This window comes from Syngnathus scovelli, chromosome 9 (genome assembly GCF_024217435.2).
Source record: "Syngnathus scovelli strain Florida chromosome 9, RoL_Ssco_1.2, whole genome shotgun sequence".
In the NCBI taxonomy this organism is placed as follows: Eukaryota; Metazoa; Chordata; class Actinopteri; order Syngnathiformes; family Syngnathidae; genus Syngnathus; species Syngnathus scovelli.
In genome coordinates this window covers 7,752,550-7,777,888 of record NC_090855.1, presented here as the reverse complement: position 1 = coordinate 7,777,888, position 25,339 = coordinate 7,752,550, and the positions used below count along the sequence as shown (strand labels likewise).

The 25,339-nt window shown below is 39.6% G+C and overlaps 1 protein-coding gene across 2 annotated transcripts in view; it reads left to right on the top strand.

The window, feature by feature from the left end:
- The window catches only part of LOC125975285 (low-density lipoprotein receptor class A domain-containing protein 4), a 107,436-nt gene that overhangs the window by 6,314 nt on the left and 75,783 nt on the right, over positions 1-25,339 (top strand). For both annotated transcript variants that reach the window (XM_049730632.1, XM_049730631.1), the window contains 2 exons: positions 20,245-20,436; positions 20,641-20,914. In XM_049730632.1, the coding sequence (XP_049586589.1) occupies positions 20,875-20,914 (40 nt within the window). In that variant the 5' untranslated portion in view covers positions 20,245-20,436; positions 20,641-20,874. The remainder of the gene's footprint in view (positions 1-20,244; positions 20,437-20,640; positions 20,915-25,339) is intronic.

Genomic DNA, 25,339 nt, shown 5'->3' with positions numbered 1-25,339 from the left:
GAGCAAGAGATTCTCTTGCCTGCCTCATTCTATTGCTTTGGCACTTACTTGCTGGTTGGTGCCATCTATCACAGCAGAAGCACATTTCTCTATTTGCAATGTAAATGTGATTAGAATATGGACTTTCAGTGAAATTGTCATTAATAGGAGCCTCTAAAGCAGGGGTGTCAAACTCATTTTTTTCACGGGCCGCATTGTAGTCATAGCTTCTTTCGGAGGGCCATTATGACTGTCAACCCAAATAAATGTATGAGCACCTCATATTATATACAGTAAAAGCTACAAAACAAACTGACAAATAACTCGTTTTCAAATCAGACGAGTAAAAACTGGTTAAATATTTAAAAAAAGATATTATTAAAAGTGAAGACAATTTGCAATTCTTGTAATGACACACGAATTGTGTGCACAATTTGTCTTCGGGGGCCACATAAAATGATGTGCCGGGCCGTATCTGGCCCCTGGGCCTTGAGTTTGACAACTGTGCTCTAAAACACTGTACTGAAATGGAGTTTGATTTCTTGTTGTATTGGATTTTGATAAATGTGGTGCTAAATCCAGAGGATAAATTCTTTTGTTGTCTGTTTGTTTGAAAATATATATTTTGCAGTTGGACAACCGAAACTGTTAGTGACGTATCAAGTGTGATTTTAAACTTGATATTTGCACTTTTCATACCTATTGCATCTGCCTTAGTGATGGATATGCACATCCTGTCTGTGCTTTTTTTCAGTTCAATCAGAAGAAAAGTTCCTGATTTGTTGTTATTTCAGTATGTTAGAGCTACGAATGGAACCGCAAGACGTTTATCTGGCACAGTAAATTGAAATTCAATTGAAACTCTGCTGCCCTTCACAGAGACACATTGCTTACACACCCTGCTCATTTCCGTATCACTGCATGTTGCCACCCATCAGTGCTGCCACTACTACTAGCATACATACATCAGTGGCGTACAACGCACTCTGTCATGTGTGAAATGGGCTGAGGTTGATCTCTGCCCTGAGAGAAGGAGAGACAAGAGTTTTAAATGTATCTCTCTGAAGGGCTGGAGTGGAAGAAGACGAAGAAGAAAAAAAAAAGCCATGAAGAGGTTTGCAAGAGGATGGAATGACAGGGTCGGGGTAAATTGCCAATGAGGAGCTCCTCTGCAGAATAAATGAGAGTGAAGAATGAAAGTAATACGTGGTGGTGAAGAGTAGGACGAGGATGGTGGTAGGTGAGGGTGGCAAATTGAGGGTTCACAAAAGCATGGCCCTTTTCAGCAAATCAAATGGACCAATCTATCAAGTCTAGTATTTTAAAAATATTTTAGATGGTGATTTTCACACATGAGAAGTAGGCTTGTATCTCACAAGAATATTTCATCAATGAACAGTTTCCATATTTCAGAGTCTGCAATGGTGTGTACTCCACCAAATGATTTAAAAGGAACCTTGCCCATCATGACAAATGGATCTCAAAATACAAACACTGACCTCTACTATTAAAATACTTTGTTAGACATGTATAATAATTTATTGTAAGTTAAAAAAAGTCCGGTTTGTTAGCAACCTAACCTGACACACCATAGTCGGCATATTTTTCATGTCTGCAAGGCATTCTGAGATGATGACTAAATACAATGCCCATATTGCTGCCCTGTGGCGAACAAAGGAAAACAACAACTAGAATCAGGAGTCAAAAAAATGAAAGAAGTAAAATAAATAAAGTTGCCATAAAATGCCCTACTCTGCCACTTCTGGATGTATTTTTCCAATCAAAAGGCAATGAAGAAAGTGAGTTAAGCCTCCATAGCCTTGTGTGTGTGTTTGTGTATATACACACACACACACACACGCACACAGACACACACACACGCACAGACGAACGGAATGAGAATGCCGCTTACTTGCCGTCGCGAGCAGTGAAGCCACCAATGGCCCACTCGCTAGACCCGCCTACCTTGAATACATAGAATTCTTTGTGGCATTTTCATGTTATTCTCTATCTCTATAGCAAAAATACCACAGCGGGTCGCATACGGTTGTATCGGTAAGTCCTTGGGAAGTGCATATTTCATTGATAAGAATGCAATTTTTTTCTTATGAGGCATTAAGAAGGAAGCTGTAATGTGGATGTGCCAAACGCTATTTCATTTTTGTATGCATGAAAATATGTATAGTCGTTGGTGGTGATGGAGGTCATATGGGCACGCAAGAGGGAAGTCAAATAAGGAAACCTCATTACAGGTGATGGTCGCAATGGTAGAAAGGATATTGAACAGTAGAAATGTCGACGTGAGACAGAAGCACTGCGCAACACTGCTGCAGGAACTTTGACTGACAGCAATAACCTGACGACTGACATTTCTGTCTGCTGGCCGGCTATATGAGCACTTGCCTCAGTGTCCCCCGTGTTTATCTTTGCGAATGTCTTCCTCTTTCAGAAATGCAGCATTATGATGGCTCATAGTGCCGTCATCCATTGGAGATTCTGTTGTCCCACTGTTTCGTGATTTATGCTACAGATGCTTGTTGTAGTGTAAAATTGTGTTTATTACTCGTCAAACTGCAAGTGCCTTTTTCCCTCTATGTAACTTTACTGAAGTATACTGAATGAATGGCGTTGTGCACACTGCCAAGAATGTTCGCTGATGATAGTGAAACACATTTTATCACCGCAGTCTCATGCTTAGAGCCACAAATAACCCATGAAGGACAAATAGCTCCCCCATTCTTCTTTGCTCTTGCTGCGCATATTCATAGGTTAAGGTAAAATGCATTAATAAACACAGCAGGCTCACAAGCTGATAAAGAGGTCATAATGGGTCTGTCCAAGTGTCCTCCTCCTCTCTCTCTCTCTCTCTCAACAAGGTCATGTGTGATAAGCTTCTGAGGAAAAGACCTGTGTGTAACTAGACTATGGCAGCGTCCTCATAAACAGCCCTACAAAGAAGTCATATTTGTTGGCTGTGCTGCAATGCAGCATAGTTTTGTTCTCTCTGCTCCCTCTCTCCCTCTTTTGTCTTCCTCGCTCCGTCTCTCACCTTTATCTCCCTCCCATTACCCATTACCGCTTTACTTTTCTTGCTTCAGGGCTTTCGGTTGTAGAAATGATAAACGCATTAACTGCAACCACTTCTATTACGGTGTTTTTTACAAACAGGAATGTTGTGTCTGTGTCCAGAAAACTGCAGAGATAAGCTTGCGTGAAATATGCGAAAGCTAGCTTCCGCCTGGGAGAAATGTGTTTGTCGCCTCCTCATGTGAACATTTTGATGTTTTCACCAACTTGTAATAAGGGTTGCAGAATTTTAGATTCTTTTAAGTTGACATAATGCGATGAAAGTCGAGTTGATGTCAACAATTTAATGATGTCATTGTATTTGTTCACAAGAATGCTATAGACTCTTCTCAGATCACAAAGAGATATTAGAGTCAATAACAAGCAGGAATTGATCTGTTTCAACTTTGCATATTCCGCATGTTATGTTAGGAGTTGCATTTGCTGTCTTGCCACAAGTGTTGAGATTGGGGATGTCACTTAGTCACATGAATAGGCCCCAGAAGATGGACAGAATGTAAGCAAACAGCACATAAGCACAAACAGCTAACAAAGACGAAGGAATTGCTTTTTAATGAGTCGAAGAAAGGTAGTCATGGCATTTTAGTTCGAGCAAATGTATATTACATGTAATTGTTATAATAATATATAGTATATAATAATAATAATAATAATGATAATAGATATAAGTTAAGAAAAAGTTACGGAATCTTTTATAATAAGAGATTCTGTCTGCATCCTGTTGACAAGATTGTTAAGATTTTTTTTTTAACCAAGGGTTGTGTGTTATATTGATTGATTACGTCTGGAAATATTCAGACGATCTCCTTCCCTTTTCATCGTATAAGGCACAAGTCGTGATACCTATGTTTTGCAATTTAAAGTCTACTTCCCGCAGGTGGCAAAACACTAACACAGCCATTGTTTTCACTTGCAGAAGCCATAGGTCAGACAGACCCTGTGAGCTCACCTGCCTCCCACTCGGTTCGGTGTCTGCTTAATTCTCTTCCCCCACTGTCAGCCACTTCAGGCTCATCATCTCATGCTCTGTCTCAGCCCCTCTGTCTGTCACTGCCACAATCCTCTGGCATTAAGCGCCCACATGTCTAGACTGCTGTTGGCGCATGTCATCTCTGTGGCATTGGCCACCTGCCACTCTGTATGAGTTTTGTTTCTGCTTTATTGAGGGTTTAAGGTGTAGGTTTGAGCCATTTCCCCTCTTAGACTTCCAGAATGGCTTTGTATTGAATTTGTCTGGAATTGACAGGCAGACCTGCTGTTTGTAATGATTCACTCGATGAGAGGTGCCAAAAAAATCCATTACAGCTAAATGATCATCGGGGTGTTTATATTGCAGTGGGGGGAGAAGTAAATTAAGATGGGTCACTTGGTGATGTGTGTTATTAAACTGAAGCAAATCTTGCAGCTGATAAGGATTTTGTTCGGCGTTCCCAGCAAGAATGAGAATATGCAATTACACTTAAATATGGATATTTATGTTGTTTTAAATATGTGGATGGGAAGACGTTTAAACAAATTATCCTGCGAACGACTGCAAACTGTGATGACAAAATAACCCACGAAATATAGTTTTGTTTTGCAACGATGTCCAAATTTCACTGCAATGTGTGCTGAATGCACCATTGATGCATCTGACAAAAAGTCCTGTTCCTCTTGGATCTTTCCCAGGTGCTCTTTTGAAAGATGTTTTTGGTTCATGAATGTTTAATTGCTCAAAAAAAAAAAAAAAAAAAATCTAAATTGTAGTGCCACTTCTTGGCTTTATCTGGTAATTTCATACATGGACTGGCTGTGGGTTTTGTGAACTGTGAGGCTTCATTGCTCCTGTTTAATGACCATAAAACTGGGAAGGGATTCATATTCAACAAACTAATTGCTTTTGTTGCTTGAATCCAAAGTAACAAGGCTAATGTTCACGCCAACCTTGTAGTAACCTGCTTGAAAGGTAAAATTAATTCTGGTTTTATCAAATGATTTGGATGCAGGCCAGGGAGCTCAGAGGGATGGACAAACAAATATTTGAATTCACTCTTTCTGTGTACATGTTGAGCTTCCTATCACAGTGCAAATATGTGAATGTCAGGTTAACTGAAAACAATTGCCCATAGGTGTGGATGGAACTAAATGGCTTCTCTATTTGTCAGGGTGGAGATTCTTTTTTACATTCATATGAGCTGAATAAGTTTAGGGTTGTATAAATTTTATATTTTAAACCGAGAAGCTACTTCAGCTTCTGCAATAATCATAAAAATAATTTATTCCTTGGTTGCAGAATATCTCATTAATATTGCACTGTACCCAATTGATCGCCTGCTGTTAAATTTTTCCGTGGAAAGCTAATAGTGGGTTTTTCTCTTTTTAATAAAATGTTTCATAGTGTTATTTTCCCCGCTACACTTTTTAAACTGATGAATTACCGGCATGTCTTGAAGAAGATAATGAAACTTTTATCCTTTTAATTCAATATTTTCAGATGCATATTTTTCAAATCAATGCCTTTTTTTGTGTGTGTGTTACCATGTAAAACACACCCGCTGTTCAAACACATGATTTCATTTTGTCATTTTTAGTACCAGGAGACATTCAATGGGTGCAATTTGATTTTCCTGCCTCCCCCAGTAACATCAGCTGGTAATGACACTTCTTTCAGCCCATTAAAATATTTGGGATTCAACAAGCAACATGGAGTTTGTACAAGGTATTTCAGTATCTTTTATTTTATTTTAGATTTCATTGTACAAAGGACATCTGGTTGGGCTCACATTGTAGTTACAGCAGCACTCATTTAATGTTTGGCATGTTACTAACAAGTTTGTCTTGTAGTTACTGTAAGATGATCAAAAGTAAAGACTGGATTCAATCAATTCAGCGGATTCAATATATTAGAAATAGACTTTAACTGCCGTGCTGATTTGATGGCCTTGGTGTTCTCAGAGTGGATTCAACATATTAGAAATAGACTTTAACTGCCATACTGATTTTGTGGCACACTCTTATGTTAGACAGTGCCAGGAAGAAATTAAAATACAACGTAACCTTTACAGCTTAACCCAATTTGACACCGTCTTAACTTTTGAATGCACACGTCAAACTGTTTAATGAAAGGAACTGAATAACAAATTTCCAAAGGTCTTTACAGTAGAATGTCAAATAAAATTCACTGAGGGTCTTTGTTCGTACAGGCAAAGCTTGATGGTTAAAATTCCAAACCTGATGCGGTTCTAATATTTTAAGCAGCATGGTGTTTGTAGTATTTAATTTAATGACAGAAAGAAGGAGAATAGGAAAAGACAAAGATGGATAAAATTGAGAAAATGACTGGTTAAAATGAATTAAGAGAGAAAATATGGAACAAATGGACAGTGAAAGTGCAGCATTTAAACTAAACTTGTTAGATTCATGTCTTTGTTACTTCCCACTTAAACCACAAAATCAGTGAGTCTACGTACACAAATTGTGACGGTTGAGAGAAGTGCAAAAGTCAATTGTTTTAAACAAAGATACACTCTCAAGTACTGAATCCATCAGGTAACTTGCACTAAAGTGCAAAGGTAAGCAAAAAGGGTCAAGCTTGCAAGAACTCTCTACTGGACAGACATATTTATATTACTTTGTGACTCCCAAAAAGTGTGGTATCTTTTCCTCAAGCTGTTAAGAAATTGGATTTTTGTCATAATGTTAGTGTTGATGTACTGTACACACACGTCTTGGCCCATGAGGCTCTTAAGTCCAGCCACAAACCTTAAGGCTTTTTGTATACAGGAGAAAATGGGGGTAAATAAAAGATGAGTGGATAGCTGAAAGAGCCAGTGCTAATAGCTGTCAAAGTAAGAGCAAGGAAGGTAAAACAGAGAGCAATCGAACAACGCAAAGAAAGAGAGGAATGTGCATCCTCTTTGGTATTGCTTCACACAACTTCGAACCTTCAGAAACTCAAATGACTTTATAACGACCTTACAGCGCAACTAGTATGAAGGTTTGGAATTTTATTTAATAATAAAGAATGACTGAAATCAGTCTAGGTTCCGAAACCTCTCAACTTTTCTTCTCCAGTTGAAGTGCAAATTCTATTACTCTGTTTGCACTCAATAGGGACCGCAGTTTATCCATTTTGAACCCAACGGTGCTGCTGACATTGACTGGCAAAAGCATCTCTCTGTACTTCCTGTCTGGCCCTATCACATCTTCACTTAAATCTGCCTGGCATCAGAGCATTCAACTCTCACCGAAGCAAAGTTGAGGTGTGACGGGCGCTTATACTTCAGTGCTGTAAGGTTATTTTTCAAGAAGATACATTCCTGTGTAGCGCTGCCTTCGTGTGGAGATAGCAGCCGCCAATCTAATCGTTATCCTTAAGAAGGAAACTTAGCCTAAGAATGTTGGTTCAGAATTTAAGCCACTACTTTTCCCCCATCACGCTTTAAATCATGTGACTTTAAATGTAACAGTTAATTTATAGATTTTTGCTCAAGAGCTTAATGCCACCAATAGATTTGCCAATAGTCTCGTCACATCTAACCATTACAAAACACATCATAGTGAAAGGCGGCTCGGTGGAGCACTGGTTAACACGTCCGCCTCACAATTCAGAGGTTGCACGTTCGATTCCACTTCCGGCCCTCCCTGTGTGGAATTTGCAATGTTCTCCCTGTGCCTGCATGGGTTTGATTGAGCATTCCAAATTGCCCGTAAGTGCGCGTGCGAATGGTTGTTCATCTCTGTGTGCCCTGCGATCAGCTGGCAACCGGTTCAGGGTGTCCCCTGCCTACTGCCTGATGACTGCTGGGATAGGCTCCAGCACCCCCGCGACCCCCATGGGGACAAGCGGCACGGATATTGGATGGATGGATCATAGTGAACAAATAAAACTGTCAGCTGTCGTCTACGTATAACTTAATGGGAGGCTTGGATGATGAAATATTTTACAGAAACAAGCATGACTGAACAAAACCACATTTCGGAACGAGTACCTTTTTGAACCAAACCTACTGACCCCTTTTATTCAACACAACTCTCGGTGAACTCCGAAAAGCTTGGACTGCTGTGGGATGAAGAGAACTCACCGAATTCCCACTGTTTAACTAGCCGTGTTGGGCAATAAAGCATTTACTAGTGTTTAAGGTAATTACAATTTTAAAATAAACACACACATATATACGCATTTGTTTTTATGGCAGATTTAGCTGTTGCGTACTTGGATCACAGAATGAAATAAATGCAAATAATAAGCTCCTTTTTGCAGCAACATCAGTTCCAATTTGAGTCATTTGATGCCTTTGTGAACATCCATTAAATTTACGTTCAACAAGGTAACACTGTGTACCCATGAATGTACGTAGGGTAAAAGCACAACTTGTCTTTTAAGCAGTGTACAAATGGAAGATTTTTTTCAACGACACGGAGCAATATTACTAGCCAAGTGAAAGTAGGCCTAACACAATTGAGTCATTGATGAGAGTGGAAGTACATTGCAAATTCTGACTGAAGTGCTTTGTGCAACCCCTATACTGGACTTTCAATGAGTGCATACACAGTGCTTATATCTGTGGGCTTCCAAGTGAAAGAATTTTTTTTTTTTTTTTATTAAATGACATTTCCTTGGTATTACTTGCTCTCGCATTTATTGATAAAAAAAAGTGCAAGAAATGGTGACTTTTATGAACGTTGTACTGTTGATACACTTAACTGTTCTGTCGACTTTAATTGTAAAAACTTAAATTAAAAAAGTACAATTCATGTGCTGCAACACATCCACTTACACATTGTGTGTGCGTGCATGTGTGTTGATGAGTTTCACCATTTTATTCATGTTTTCTGCTTTTTTACCTGCATCCCATCATCAACGCCAGCAGGTGCTGTACCCAGTTTTGTCTGTGTAAGGCTGATAAAACCTAGTGAGATTATAGTCAGTGGGGCAGAAACCAAATGCTGCCTCTGGGTTTTGAAACATGTGTGATGTAACTGTGCTGTGACTCTTGGGGGGGGGGGTGACCAACTCAGTATCATCAGACTGACAAAAAGCAAAGCAGATGGAAAAAGCATTTTTGTATTTGCAAATGTGGTAAAATATTTTTCCAGAACAGCTTCAACCAGGCATATATATATATATATATATATATATATATATATATATATATATATATATATATATATATATATATATATATATATATATATATATATATATATATATATATATATATATATATATATATATATATATATATATATATATATATTTTTTTTTTTTTACATATATACATATATACACACACACACACACACACACACACACACACACACACACACCGTAATTTCCGGACTATAAGTCGCGTTTTTTTTTTCATAGTTTGGGTGGGGGGGTGACTTATACTCAGGAGTGACATATATATGTTTTTTTTCACAAATTTTTACTTGATCATTAAGACATCACTTACTTACAAGTATAGTTGACCACTTCCCATGTTATTTTTAGTATAGTTGATCACTTCACATGCTTTGTTATATATATATATTTCACACCACTTAGTCACAGTTTGCTGCTAAAAAAAAAAGTTTTTTTTAAAAAAAAAATTTGCAGCAAACTGTGACTCTAAGTTGTGTGAAATAATGACATCCAGGTCAATTCCTCAAGTACAACTGCAGCAGTGTACTCAGTACTGCTGATGAAAGTAAATATTGAAGTGTAAATTTGCTCACAGCTCAGGTTTCAATATTCACCGCGAATGGTATCTTTAGTAAGCACGCTATGAGAGCAATGAGAACAATGAGGGCGATGATGGGTCATGAAGGGCTTTGAGTACCTATCATATTCTTTTATTCTCACAAATATTGCCCGATGACGATCGGTCACCGATCAAAGCACATCTAATACATATCAAAAAGTAGAAACAAACAATTGGGCAGTGGTAAAATAGCAAAAAGTGCCAGACTGCTTGTAAGCTTGCAACCTTTTAGTAGTTCCGTGCTGTTCTTTGACTTATACAGTTCTTGTTGGAAGAGAAAGCAGAAAATCATAAAAGAGGGCATAAAAATACTGATGTAAAACAGAAACTCTGATAGAAGCAGGCGGGCAGACCGAAAATGTCATTTCGACAATTCCCTCCATTCCCCTCTGCCGTATAAATGGTGATTCGCTAAAGAAAACACAGACAAATGAGGAACCTCCAACAAAATAGATCTGCATGCAATAGAAGGCTTCATATTCACTTCCATCTCACACACACACGTACACACACACACACACTCATGCATACTCGCAAGCCAGACAGTGTTTATGAAGTGCAGCCTCAGTGAGTCCATCAAGTCTAATGATTCCCTCCTGGTTGCTTCTGTCAGCATCGTCTCCCTCCTCGCCTGCATCGCTCCATCACTCCCCTCCTCCCTCTCTGCATTAGCCCCCTCTCCTTTCCATTTTCACATCCCTCCTTTCCCTGGCTGAAGTTTTTTTGCATTCATGTCTACTGTGCCAGACAGGCTCTTTTTCTTGCTTTTTTTAAATTTTCATTTATTCCCTCCCTTGCCTTTTCTTCCTTTCCTTTCCTCACCCACGTTGTTCTATTCTTCGCCGCTCGCCTTCAACCCATCCGACGTCTCCCTTCATCCTGTTAGTCATTCCTCTCCCCTTTTCTCTTTTTCCCCTGTCTGTTACATCCCAAATCGTAGCATCATCTTCCTAGGCAAATTGACAGCTTTGCAAGCATTAAAACCATGTTGGAAATGGCAGATCTTTATGTGACACATTTTTCAAATATGTTGTGTTTACAATGACAGCAGACAAGCCTTTGCCACATGTAGATCTTGATTTAAAAAAAAATAATACATGTAGATTAGCTGGATTAGTGATTCCCAAGAAGGGTGTCGTGACACACTGCTGTTAGATCTCCTTATGGGTGCTGTGGGAAATGATCCAGAGTTTCACTTAATATGTGCTGAAATGACTATTAATTATAAATACATCTTCATTCATCTATCAATGATGCCAGACATGTCTAGTGGCAGCCAGAACAATTAATTCCAATTAAATAAATTCGTGCATCCACCCGTCATTGCTTTCAGTGAGTATATCACCTTTGTTTCATTAAACAGACCTGCATGTCAAAAAAGGTAAACCCATTTATATTTTCAATTACTAACTATATTTAGGGATTTTTCAGTGATTATTATTCCACATGGACTATTACTGCAGATTTATGCAAGTGTGGGCCAGGAGTGAGTGTGAAAGAAAAATAATGCGTATTAGTTTAGGATCATTTAACACTTTAGTATTTTAGTATCATTTAGTAAAGCCTACCACTGCTCGTTAGAACAACTTGTCAAGTGTTTAACATTAGAAGAGTGACCCCAATAGAAGAAAAATAATATCTGCACCTCACATGCATGATATTATTGGTATTCTGCAACCTCTGCGATAAACGAGTGAACTGTAAACTTGCACTGGGAGTGTAAGATCTTTCTCTTGCACACTGTGTGAAGGTCTGGCACCTCTTAAAGGTGAACGTTTTAGGTCTGCTGGTAACGATGGGTGATGACTGTTCCCGGGCAACTCGTCTGTTCGTGTCGACGGGAGGTGCGAGACGTGGCCCCTATACTGTACGCCCACAGCCCTACTGCATTATAATGACTCCTGAATTTGGACATTATATCGTATTAATTAGTAGAATATAAAGGCTCATCGCCAGTGGACTTTTTCCTCACCTGTGCGGAGCATTCACACCTGCTAATGGAGACTTGGAGTTGAAGTGCCAATCATAAAGAATCCAGTCAAAATAATGGGCTGTGAGTTAGAGGTTTTTCTGTATTTGTTCATATTTGTACCGTGCACATTGTGTTGCTAGGCAACCTGATCAACATGAACTCTCTTTGCATCAGTTCCCAAGCATTCAGTCATGAGCATCGTATATGGATTAAATGACCCGTATTGGATTCCATCCATCCATCCATCCATCCATCCATCCATCCATCCATCCATCCATCCATCCATCCATCCATCCATCCATCCATCCATCCATCCATCCATCCATCCATCCATCCATCCATCCATCCATCCATCCATCCATCCATCCATCCATCCATCCATCCATCCATCCATCCATCCATCCATCCATCCATCCATCCATCCATCCATCCATCCATCCATCCATCCATCCATCCATCCATCCATCCATCCATCCATCCATCCATCCATCCATCCATCCATCCATCCATCCATCCATCCATCCATCCATCCATCCATCCATCCATCCATCCATCCATCCATCCATCCATCCATCCATCCATCCATCCATCCATCCATCCATCCATCCATCCATTTTCTACAGCTTAGATGTCCCCTTATTGGTGAGGTGTTTCGTGTGTGTCCCACCGGAAGGAAGCCATGGCTCTGCTTCCTCAATGGAAGGCCTGTCGGTTGAATTGAGTTCTTTGAACTATTTTCACCGACTCGTTAGAATATTTTTTGATCAGTTGATTAATGTTGAAAATGTACTTGCTGTTGAACAGTGGAGAACTCTCTCATGAAGCTGAATACCTTCACGTACCAAACACCACAGTAGTCCATGCTCCATTTGATTAATTAAACAGCTAGATCCGGCATATACATCCTATTCAGTACTATGTTTGTGAATTACCACTGCAGATATATTCAATGCCGTTGTGTGCTATCAAGGGCTGATTTGATGTCCTTTTCCAGTTGCTTTTACCTGTGCATCTTTGTTTGAGTAAAAAAGGAACTTTCACTTCTTAACTATACATTTCCAATCAAAAAGGCAAACGTATGCATGATGTAGTTAACAATACAGCATAAACAATGCGTTCAATGATTTCAATGACTCTTAATTATAAATAAGTTGAGACTTCTACATAGACTTAACCCATGTTCAAATGATTTCCCTGCACAGAAAGAAAACACTGATTTTGTATGAGCAAAAAGAGAGTGTAAGTGTCTCAACTCATGAAATTTGTGAAGGTTAAAAAAGTAAGATCAAATCACTGCAGCTATCCTTCCAGCAGACATTTTTGGCTGTTTTTCAATTTACAGTTAATGAGAAATTCAGCTACCGCTCTCTGTTCTGTTGTTAGTCTTTCTCCTCTTCAATCTCACAGCATCTTTAATACCTTTGCCGTTCAGCCTGTCTGAGCCACGGTGGCTCATTTGTATAAATAGCTTACCACCGCGTGTGTGTGTTTGTGACTGCGCGTGTTTGTCAGTGTGTACATGTTGCTTTGCCTACTGAAAAATAACTAAGCTACAATTTGAAAAAAAAACAAAAAACAATAAAATACAAATAGAAATGCTTTAAAAACACACAAAGTTAACTGCAACAACATCTTATGTTTAGAATGCTAAAAGTAATCTAATTACTATAATGCAAATTGCGAAACATCATGCATGAGCTTTCGCGGTTTGTTTGAAATGGAATTATTTCTGAATTGCTGCACATCAGTACAAAGACTCTAGCTTGTCCGAAGAAATTTCACAGTTAACAAAGATTTTCAAAATTGTAGTTCCTAAGCCATTGGCTGCAGTGCTGTGCCACCACTAAAGTCCTTTTCACACTGCATTCAGCTATTTATTGTGTATGGAGTTGGGAGCATGGAGAGTTGCTGGATGGTACAGAGTAGCACGGCGCAGCAAGAGGACTTCTGCTGTGATGGCAAAGTGCCTAAATATGGCGGCTCAATAAAGGTTGGGAAACACCGATCCATATTTTTACCATCAAGAAGAAAAAGCTTGCACTTGCAGAGAGAATTGGCGGAAGAGGGACAAAGTACAGTGACGTAAAGAAAAAGTCACTCTCCAGCCCCTTCCTCCATAAAATAATTTGCAACATTCTTGGAGCACAATATCCCACAAGGCCAACTGTGTTCCTTCACTGATACGTCTTTGTTTTGTCCTCTATTTAAAATCCCCGCAGCACATTTCACATAAGACAAGTTTTGTTGGTCCCTTATTACCTTGCTAATGTTGTCATTGTCAAAATCAAGGTTACTGTACATACTGGAATAAAATAAATTGCAAATGTGTTTTTTGTTAAGTCCACCGCAAAAGTCCGTGTACAGTGATGCTTTCACTTACAAGTTTAATTTGCCCCCTGACCAACTTAAATCAGCCTTCGTCTTTGAAATGAATTTTTAAAATGGCCTAAAAAGACCCATCCCTCAAAAATACCGTAAGTGTTTTTAAAAAGAAAACTAGCATGCAAGAGTAAAATAAATAATAGTATTAATATGTTCGTATTGAGCTTCAGCTCACCCGCAGCCCTAATGAAAATGTATGGATAAATTATATAGGTTAAAACCCCAAAGAATTCACTGTACATATTTATGAATGAATGCTTTAACCCTGTCCAGTGGCAGAGGCAGTTTTTGGGACCCCTTTGTTATCACGAGGCTCAATTCAATAAGATTGTGCATTACAACTGGGAACACTCTGTCTCTTTTTTTCATCTGCTTGCAACAAATTGCCCATCAATTCACTGTGTGCGTGCGCGCGTGTGTTTGTGCGTTTGTGCATGCGTGTTTATGTGCGCATGTGTGTTGCATCAGTGCCATCATTCCGTTCCTGTTTAGTCTGAGGAATTTATTTCCTTCCAGACAGTTAGGCTGTTCTCTGGAGAGCAGGTCATTCTGTTTGACTCTGCTGCCTGTCTGATTTTCCTTTGAACTTTAAGAACATATATTTCCCTCGACTCCCCAGACACTTGCCTTGACTCTTCTCAGTCGGATTTTTGTGATTGTTGTATAATAAGAAGAGCAGGTCTGGTCAGAAAACTCTTAACAGTATAATAGCCAAAGAATTGACTGAGCCTTTTTTTGTTAGAATTAAACCTCCTCTGTGTAATGTGACATTTTCAACATCCTATTTTTGAAGGCAACTAAAGCCAAATTACAATGTAAAACACTTGAGGTGTCATTGGCTGCCATTCCCACAAGAGACACATACTATATACTATAATTTTATTTTATTTTTTTTTCTACTCCGGTTGCATTGATTTATAACTATACATGAAACCAGTCCACGACGCAATAAAGTTGTACGGTTGGCCATGTAAATCTTTTGCATCCCATCGGAAATCCCATGTCTTTTAGTAGAATAGTAGGCTAATTTTTCCCATTTTTAACTTTTCTCTCTTTATATTGCTCCGTTGTCCTCTGTCATTGCAGCTATTGAAACCTTCAAACTGTGTGCCTTTCCATACCAGTGATGATACATAGCCTGATGAATCTCCTTCAAATATGTCAACTCAGCTGGCAGACAGCGTGAGACAGACAGGAGTGTGATAAATGACGCCTGACGCTCATCTTTGTTTGATTTTACTGTGATTTTTCTTTTTTTTTTTCGTTTGCCTCATTTCACATTTTCAAACCATTTTTACTTTGCCGGTGATTGATACATTTGCTCATTTTTCCAAAGGCAAATGATTATATGCATGAATGTCAATTCAGTTAATTGTTTACTGTAGTAAAACCGCCTCAATAGAATCAATTCAATTACGTGAGTCGAGTGTCATCTTGACAGAACTCTTGTTTTTGAGAATTATTGTACAAATGTCTTATAAATAGTGCAGACTTTTTATTCCCCAGTACAAGAAGCAAATCATTGTTGATACGTGTTTATCTTGACATTCTTGTCAAATTTAAGGCCCGCTCCTATTCTTTGGTTGTTGTTTTTTTCCAAGAGAATTTTGCACTACCAAGAACCTGTGTATTAAGACTTTTCAAATTTGTAGCATTCAATAACTTGCTAGCACCAAGATCCAGAATAAATGACCCGAGAGTGATGAGGTGCAATGTTTTGCTTAAGGGCAACTTGATAGCAAAGTAGTATTGTACTAAAAGCAAGTGTGGGAGTTTCTACATTTTTTTTCTTGTTTGCAAAAGGCTTTAAAGCACTGATCATCCTGTCCTAAGTCAACTCCTTAACCACGATTCAAAGGCAATCTGCAGACTTGCTAATCACGCCTCTATTGTGCTGCCTGCATCACAGACAGATATAGAAAAAGGAGTCAGAAAATGCATTTCAATTAGTCGTTGAAAAGATGCTAATCTGCATCCTGACTTTGTCAAGGTGCCCTTAGCAATGCTGGAAGGGGGGATTCATTTTATCCACTGAGTAACTTTAAAAGGTCCTTGCTTTGTGTTCCTGTCAAACAAAGCAGCTGAATCTTTACTAAGGTGCGAGACGCTAGATGCTGGGCCCACCCTTAATAAGCCTCCGTGAACTGCACGCTGGCCACTGGCCAAGATCGTCAACCTGAAGTACAGTACAGATGGGACTAATGAAGTAGAGTAAAGTGGATCTCTCATTAATCATCAGTGGTGTTATCTTCGTCCATCTGTGTGTGAAAAAGTGTCTGTCCTTAAGTGATCTACGAGCACATTACCAAAAGCTTCTGAGGACTTAGTGATGTACTTAAAGTCATTAATTGGAGCTATTTTGTGAAAACTATCATTCAAGTAACTCATCTACAGGAAACATCTCACCTAACAAGTAAAACCAGTAATTAAACTGAAAGTAAGAGGTCATGCATGCCTACGTGCCACAGACAATGTTCTAGTTGTTTATAACATACAGCAGGAGTGTCAAACTCATTTCTGCTGCGGACCGCATCCTCGTCGTAGGTTCCTTCGGAGGGCCATTATGACTGTCAACGAATTTATGAATAATTGGTTTGGAAAGCAGAGACGATTAGAAACTGTTGAAATATTTTTAAATGATGAATGGTAATAAATATTGCCAGCAATATATATATATATTTTAAAGTAAACGATTTGTAATTTTAGTATTGATACATGAAGTTGATGCACATTTTGTCTTTGCCGACCACATAAAATGATGTGGTGGGCCCTATCTGGCCCCCGGGCCGTATCTTTGACACCCATGACACACAGCCTATGTACCATTAAAGCTGCTGGGCACCTTGACAGCAGTTACAATGCAGACTGGCATCACTTCAAAAACTGCTATTTCTTCAACAGCACTCTGGTGGGATTTCAACTATGAAATTTGCTTGGACCCTCAGGTGCCTGGTCAAATAATTGACTTTTAGGTATTTTCCAATTTTACCAGGATTTTTTACCACATTTCCACCCGTCCCCTGTAGGGAACTCCTCATTAATCTTTATTGAAACTTTTCGAAATATTTTTGGAGTTTGTACACTTGGCCCCGCCACCCCAAGGGAAAAAATATCTGCCTGTGACTCAAATGCTTCCTAAGCCCCAAGTACTTCCAGATGAGTGTTGCAGTGAGATGCTATGCCACAAGCAGCATCTTTAGCATATTGCTGTCTACAACCTGGCAGAAGTAGAACAGAAAGATGCTCCATGAGGGTGTAGAAAATAATTTGTGTTATATAACTGTGTTGCTTTGTTTCCCTTGGCAATATGACAAAAATAAGGGAAGGGGGGCAGGGGGGATAATTCACTCACACATGATACTTTGAGCTCATGATGGACATATAGTGAATTCTAAGTTTCAATATGATTTGTTGCATCTACGTATCTAGTTGCGCACAAAAGTTGATCTTACATTGTACATTTTTAAACCTTGAAAGCAACATTTGACAAACGCATTGAACCTAGTGATGGACCTCATCAGTGTTCTTGTCTGAATGTTTATATCAGCACCAAAAAGTGGAAACACATCCAGACACTGCTGTGTCCATATTTACTTTTAGCAGAAACAAACTTGAACTCATTTATAACACTGTTGAGTTGTTGAGTCATCATCATCAAGTGTCTTGCCTGGAACAGGCATTGACGGCCATGGCCCTCCATTCTTCTCTGTCATCCGAAGCTTTCATGAACTGGTTGTTTGTTAGCTCTTTATGAGTTGCCCATTCATTGAGGCTGTCCACATACATTTGTCGTTTGCGTCCTCTGCTTCTCTTTCCCTCACTCTTTGCTGTTGCGCTGAGATGTTCTATTCCCTTTGTTCTGTAGATGTCTAGATTTGAAGAAATATTTGCAGTGTAGTCATTTCAAATAAGTGATATGACTGACTTTAATGTTTGCCAGTGCTTAACCACTCACTCATGGGTCTTATTAAGCACTAAAGCACATAACCCCCCCCCCCCCTTTTTTTTTTTTTCCATCAACGGTTTCACCTCCCGGTGGCCTCCAACCCAGGTTAAATTGTTATTCCGTACTGATAAACCAACCATCGGCATTGACCATGCATAGGTTATTTGGAATGTAAGAAGATTAATTACAATAAATAAAGGCCAAAAAAGGACACAAATAAAATAGTGTTCAGTTTGAATCTCAGACGGCAGGTGCACTGTATATGCAAAACCTTAAAGCTTAAAGGATCCAAACTTTGCAAAGAGACGTAATGTCCTCAGATGACTGGAGCGCACACGCAAACACGTCCACCCTGAGGTCAAATTCCATCATCACAAGCTAGATTTGGATTGCTTGTCATGTCAGCTGGCTGCCCTCAGATAGCCCGCTGCACAGCTGTATTCACACGCACACACACACGGAGTAGCTACAGTATGTAAATTGTAGTTGGAGCTGTAGTATTTTGTCCTTAGATGACCTTTGACATAATGAACTGACATCTATGGGAGTCTGGTGGGGAAACATGTTTTGTGCACTGACGACATTTCATTGGAATTTTTTCAAATAATAAACATGTTTTAATGGATATAATAAATCATACTCACCAGTGATGCTTATTATTTATAAACAAAATCCATCCTCATTTGCTAGCTGTTGCTGCTTTAGGAGTTGCAGATAAATTCTTGTACACATTGAAACAACAAAGCCAACTACTGTGCAGTGTTGGCTGACCTACAGTATCCTCAAAAAGTCTCTTTTTTTTTTTTTTCTTGAAAAGATCGCCTTGAATGAACTCATAATAACATTCATCCTCTGTTTTGAGCTGCTCCAATCGCCAATCAGAGGCTGGAAAGGTGCAGAGGTAATTCGGAGCCATTGCAAAGGCACTGAATGTTGAATTGAAAATCTGATTGGCTCAAAGAAATGGCCATACTGTGACTGAAAGCTGTGACGCCAAGACACACAAAGAAGCAAATGTATAATACAATTCATCTAAGTTCTAAATGTTGGTCAGTGTCTCTGATGTTTGGCCAGCGGCCCTGACTGCACGCCACTGATATCATCCTTCCTCTTGTTTTCTTATAAGCTAACGTTCCAAATGACTACGACTCAGCTTTACCAGGTTTCGTGTTCCTTTGCTGTCCCATTTGTCTGAGCACAGGCTGTCATGTGTAACTGTGTTGTGATAAGGCCTGATAAAAGCAGGAAAGCAGAGCAGAGATGTGTCAAGCTCTTCCAAACCACAGACAGGGCGTGTGTTTGTTTATCTTCTGTCTGCTTTTTACGCCAACATCGTCCCTCCTTCCCGTGTTCTCCCATCTTGTTACCACTTCTTTTCTTTTTCAAACCCACGCTGCTCATTCTATGTCTGATTTCCGCCCCCATCGCATCTATCCGCTTCATAATCATGGGAGGGGTATTCATGCTTTTGTTTATTATGTGGTTTCCTTTTTTGGGGCTTGCTGTTTGTAAGCCTTTTCTTGCTCAACAACCTCTACTACTTTAATACTTTGTTTTTATCTTGATTTTCTTTCGCTCTAATTTTCACTTGAATGCTCTCAGGAGCAACACCAATTGAACTGCAGTTACCCCTCTGTCAAAATCAGTCATTCACTGATCCCCCAAACCCACCAAAAAACTCCTTCTGTTTTGTGGTATTTAATTTCTTTCCAGGATCCAAAAGAGCGGTACTTAGCACTTTTGAAATGTAAATAAAGTTTTGTTTTTTCAGCAGCTGTAGCCTCCTCCGCTAGCCCTGTTTATCAGGCCGACTTCAAAGTGCCACATGGTGCTCTATCTCTCCCCTGTTCTGTGAAATAGGGTCACGGGCGGCGCTTGGCTTTCAGAGAAACTTTTTTCCTTTCATGTAAGAACCTTGTGGGTGAGGGGAACTAAAGGGGGCCATGCCAGGCAGCCACCCACCTCCCATACAATTGGCGACACACACTCACACACTTGTGGCTCGTCGTCTGCTCTGTATGTCAAAGGGCTGTGAGTGGGAGGTTGTGGATGATAGTTATTTTGGTGGCAGCATTTAGTCTAGGAGGGGATGTTTTCATTTCACCTGTTGTTTCACTGAGATTTTCCCTCTGTTCTCTTATTGTCCTCCCCAGCTGTAATGGTACCAGTGTGGGCGACAAATGACAAAGGAAAGACAGTGAGAGCCAAATTGCACGAATTGGAGAAGGACAAGGCCGCACGTTGATTAGACCGTGACCGAAGCCAAGAAGACGGAGGCAGACGCACGCTACGAGAATCTGCTGGAAATGGATGAGATGCTTGTCTGCAGACAGACAGATTAAGAGGTGTGCCAAAAATTCATGCTATTGCCCATGACTGCCAGCCTCGGAGGATGGACTGCAGTTCAGACACGTCATACTCTCAAACATCCTTAACCTTCATTCACCCTCGTTGGCTAAGACTCCAGACTCAAATTGCTGGCTCCAACCCAGGAAAAGACTTCATCGCACACTATCCTCTTTAACAGTTACTTTGTGACTTCTTGACAGAGCGGTAGCACCGACCCTCAAAGGCAACCCAACCGTCACGCCACTGCTGTTCAGCTTGCAACGTGCAATTTGTTTCCATGCTGATGACGAAAGATGGCTGCGAGTCTGGTCGGAAATGCACCTTCCTCTCGTCCGCCCATTCGTGCCCCAGTGGCGTCGGGTCTGACCGGTTAAGGTTGGCCTGTTGGCCATCGCAGCATTGGCGGCAGCTGTCAGAGTGCTGAAAGGAGCACTATGCAGGAAACTGACTCGCCAGACACAAACGCATTCAAAGGTAAACACTGATTATATCCTTATTATGTGTGTCTGAGTGTGTGTGTGCGCGTGTGTGTTAGACTCAAAATTGTTTCTAAAGTTAGAGATTGTTGTAAACAATATGTCCTGAAACGAAGGACACAATGTACCCCACATGACTCCGATTTGTTCTTTTTTGCAGTGTATTTTACTTAGTTCAATGGTTCATACTTCTCAAGAAAACAGCTATAGCAGCAGTTTTATCGGCCCCGGGCAACATTGAAAATCGAAAAATATTTTTCCTGAAACTGTTTGATGTCTCACATCACACAGACCAAAACACAAGCCCGCACCTCTAGGAAGTGTGTAAGTGTATGTCTTACATGCTGCTGTGATTCACTGACAAGATTCTATTCTTCTGTTCTATTGCTAATTAGTATTACTATATATATAATAATGGACAGAAATATGGGCAAAAAAAATATTTCTTCCCGCAAGCACTGCTGTATGACTGCGTCTTTATGAGCGTCGTATAAATCACGTGTTGACTCTTTATTCTCAACAGTAAAGTGTGCAAATGATGTTTTCATTTATATTAAGACATGTAGGATGTTTACTCAGTAATTTGCAGTTGGCATCTCATATTGTGATGAATTGTTGACACAGTAGTTGGAGGAGCAAAAAGCACTAAATGACTTTTTCATTATGAGGTAAAACACCTCATCTATATATAACAGTAGGCAACAGGCATGGGGATAAAAAATCAAAATCTAATTATTTACGATTGATCCAAAGCCCTTCTCCCAATGATCAGTTATCATATAATCATTTTTAATGGATTCAAACGTGCTCTGTAAATGCACCAATTTAAATTTCTCAGTACACTGGAACTCACATGCAATTATTTATACTTTACATACTTCCATATGCTACATTAAAGGGTACATCAATCCAATAAAGCTAATGTGTACTTTATGCGTTTTTGTTTATTGCAAGATTATCCAGTGTAACTCTCAGAAACTGCATAAAACAAGCCAGGCAAGCAACATTCGTTGGGTCCCATTTTATGTTGAGGAGATTATAGTTGTCATCATCTTGACGTATTGGAATGAGACATTTGGAGATGTGTACGGTGAGCATCCTCAACCTCATTCAATCTGCCATGATTGTATCACTTTCCATTAAGGTTGCTATGACCTACCTCAATTTAAACCCCACTATGACAAACAGAGCATCTTTCTGTGTGAGGGTTGCAGTACAACCTTGGAGAAGGCATCCATGTTTTCCACAATTTCAAACAGTTCCCTGATGTCTACAAGGCAGATAACTAGAGATGTACGAGGTTGTTAAATTTCACAAAAGATGGGTGGCCAGGTACTCCAGACACGCAACTGCAGTGTATTTGTACATCGACGCCAAAGCCAATTTCCCAAACTATTTCTCCTTCAAGCCATAAATATTCTCTCTCTCAAAGAAAGAGACAACTGACTGCATTAAAAAGTGACAGTTTTTTTTTCAACGATATAAATCTAAGAAACTTCCATTCATTATATACAGTAAAGGCTACAAAATAAACTGACAACTCGTTTTCAAATCAGACGAGTAACAACTGGTCAAATATTAAAAAAAAAAAGATATTATTAAAAGTGAAGACAATTTGCATTTCTAGTAATAACACACGAATTTGATGCACAATCTGTCTTCGCGGGCCACATAAAATGATGTGGCGGGCCGTATCTGGCCCCCGGGCCTTGAGTTTGACACCTGTGGTATAGACAAACAAGCATGCACGTTCACAAAATTTAAGAGGGAAACTACAGAGACCCAAATATTTTCACACAATCAATTCAAGTAAATTTTCTAAATTAAATCTACTCTGACTATTTTAACAGGCTAATTTACTAGTAAATAATTGCATCCACCTTACTGTCACTACAAGTGTGGTCAACTACTATGAATATGGAAGAGTCTTCTTTGTTTTTCAGGGCATATGTTGCATAATGCATTAGCTTTGCACACTTGCATGCGTGCGTATGTTTGCGTGTGTTAGTCTGGTGTGCCCAGTTTCTACAAAGGTCCTGAGGGGTCGAGGGAAAGTCATCATTGCCAGTAAACACAAGCACTGACATTCAGGTGTAGGCAGACAGCAGTGGTCAATAGCAACAAGGTTAAAATGGGATTTTGTTTACCGTGTGTAGTTCATGTGAGGTAAAATAAATTTACACACTATGTCTAGACTCTGAATCAGTCTATTGCTGTCTGTGTTTATGTCTGCTTCAATAGATTTCAATCCATGCTGATTCCCATAGTTGCTACAAGTTTAACTTTAGGAGGCAGGTGAAAAAATAAAAAACAAACTTGCAGAAGTGACAAAAGCAGAAGACCTATGTTTAAATGTTAACAAGCTGTCCCGAGGGTTGTTGCCTGAGCTACAGGCTTGATGGCACAGAAAGCATTACACGACATGCTTCAAATGGCACAATTCAGATTTTTCTCCATAGTGACACAGTTCCAATATGCTTCATCACATAGGGGTTATTTCATGTGTTCAGTGAATGTAAACACAGTGATATCTGAAATATGTCACTTGAAAACACCTGCTAATACGCAGAAATCCAGAATCAAAGTCACATTTATTGTTGAGACGGTTCATCATCAAACAGGAATTTGCAGTGGAGCGTCCACATTCAGACAAAGAAGTTACCATGAATGAGATAACTCAAATTCCAAGCAGAATTGACTCTGGCGGTTTCCAAGTTCTTTGTCTAGAGTTACTGAGCGTTTTGGTGCCACGATCAATAGAAGCAATACATATGTTGGTTGTATTGTGATGCTGCTACTTAATTTTGTTCCATTTCCATTCAGTGTTGGCAGAGTTACTTTAAAAACATATTTACTTTAGTCTTTACTATAGTCTGGCTGAATGGACGGACGGACGGACGGACGGATGGATGGATGGATATTTAGTTTTTTTAACAGTTAATATTGCTTAATAATACTAACTGGCTAGCATAATGTGCATTGTGATCAATATGTTCAATACAGTGTTTTGCTCTACCTTGACACACATGCCTATTATGTTCTATATTATTCATTTATTTCAAGGTCAGGCCAAAAGTAGATATACACTTTTTCAATTAGCCAACACCACTGGCAATTTATTGTGTAAGGGATCAATGGGTTCAGCGGTTAATGCGCTACAATCTGGATGTTCTACGACGTTAATGAATGGGGAGAATGAGATGAGACCCTGTTTTACATTTGTACACATTCAAATAAAGTGCGAGAAGTGCACTTCAGTAGCTACCAAGAACATCTTGAATCATTGACCGTCAATGGAAATTCTGTTAGGAAATGTAGGAACAAATGATTCATGAACAACCAGAGTGACTGGCACTTGAAGTTCATGATCTACTTTTACCATAAATTCATCCATCCATCCATTTTCCGAACCGCTTAGTCCCCACGGGGGCCACGGGTGTGCTGGAGCCTATCCCAGCCGTCATCGGGCAGTAGGCGGGGGACACCTGAACCGGTTGCCAGCCAATCGCAGGGCACACAGAGACAAACAACCATTTGCACTCGCACTTAGGGACAATTTGGAGTGATCAATCGGCCTACCAAGCATGTTTTTGGGATGTGGGAGGAAACCGGAGTGCCCGGGGAGAACATGCAAACTCCGAACCGAACCCGCACCCTCCTAACTGTGAGGTGGACGTGCTACCCAGTGCCCCACCGAGCCGCCCATTACCACAAATTATTACATCATATTCAACATCTTTCCTAGATTATTCAATCTTTAAGGAACTTATATTTTTGTGTAGTCACTTTTTTGCATATGTTTTTTGTTTTTTTTCCAGTATAAAATCTAACTGAATTATTTGACATTTTGGGGACTTTATCGATATAGTTCATGCGATTCCTTATTGAAGTCAATCTAAATTGTAATTGTGTGTTCTGTGCAGTCAAAGCATAGTGTTCTGATTAATGTTTAGTTTGTGGAATACGAATTTAAGAGCAAAAATCCATCTCAGTTTTTATCCAGCTCAAGGGACAGCCATTTTGCTTGCTGTCGACTGAAAATGACATCACAGTCAACATGTCTCAAGTCATAACCAATAACAGCTGACCTGCTTAACTTATATTCCAAAAACGCAATCTTAATCAAAAATGCCATGACGAGTGGGGGCACATACTGTACAACATATTGTAAAGCAACATTTGGAATTGACTTTCCTTTTAAACAAAAAGCAGCAGTGTTATCATTTTCCCCGTGTCTTCTGGATTTAGAAAATGACTCAAGCTTGCCATGTATTACAAAACAACAGTTTTCTGTCAAACCACAACATTCAGTGAAAAAAAACCACTAACGTGAACACTGCCGGGGCTCTGATTGTAAGTACATTTTAGAGTAAGGCTTCTACTTCTTCATCATTTTAGCTCTCATACTTTAAAATGTCCAACA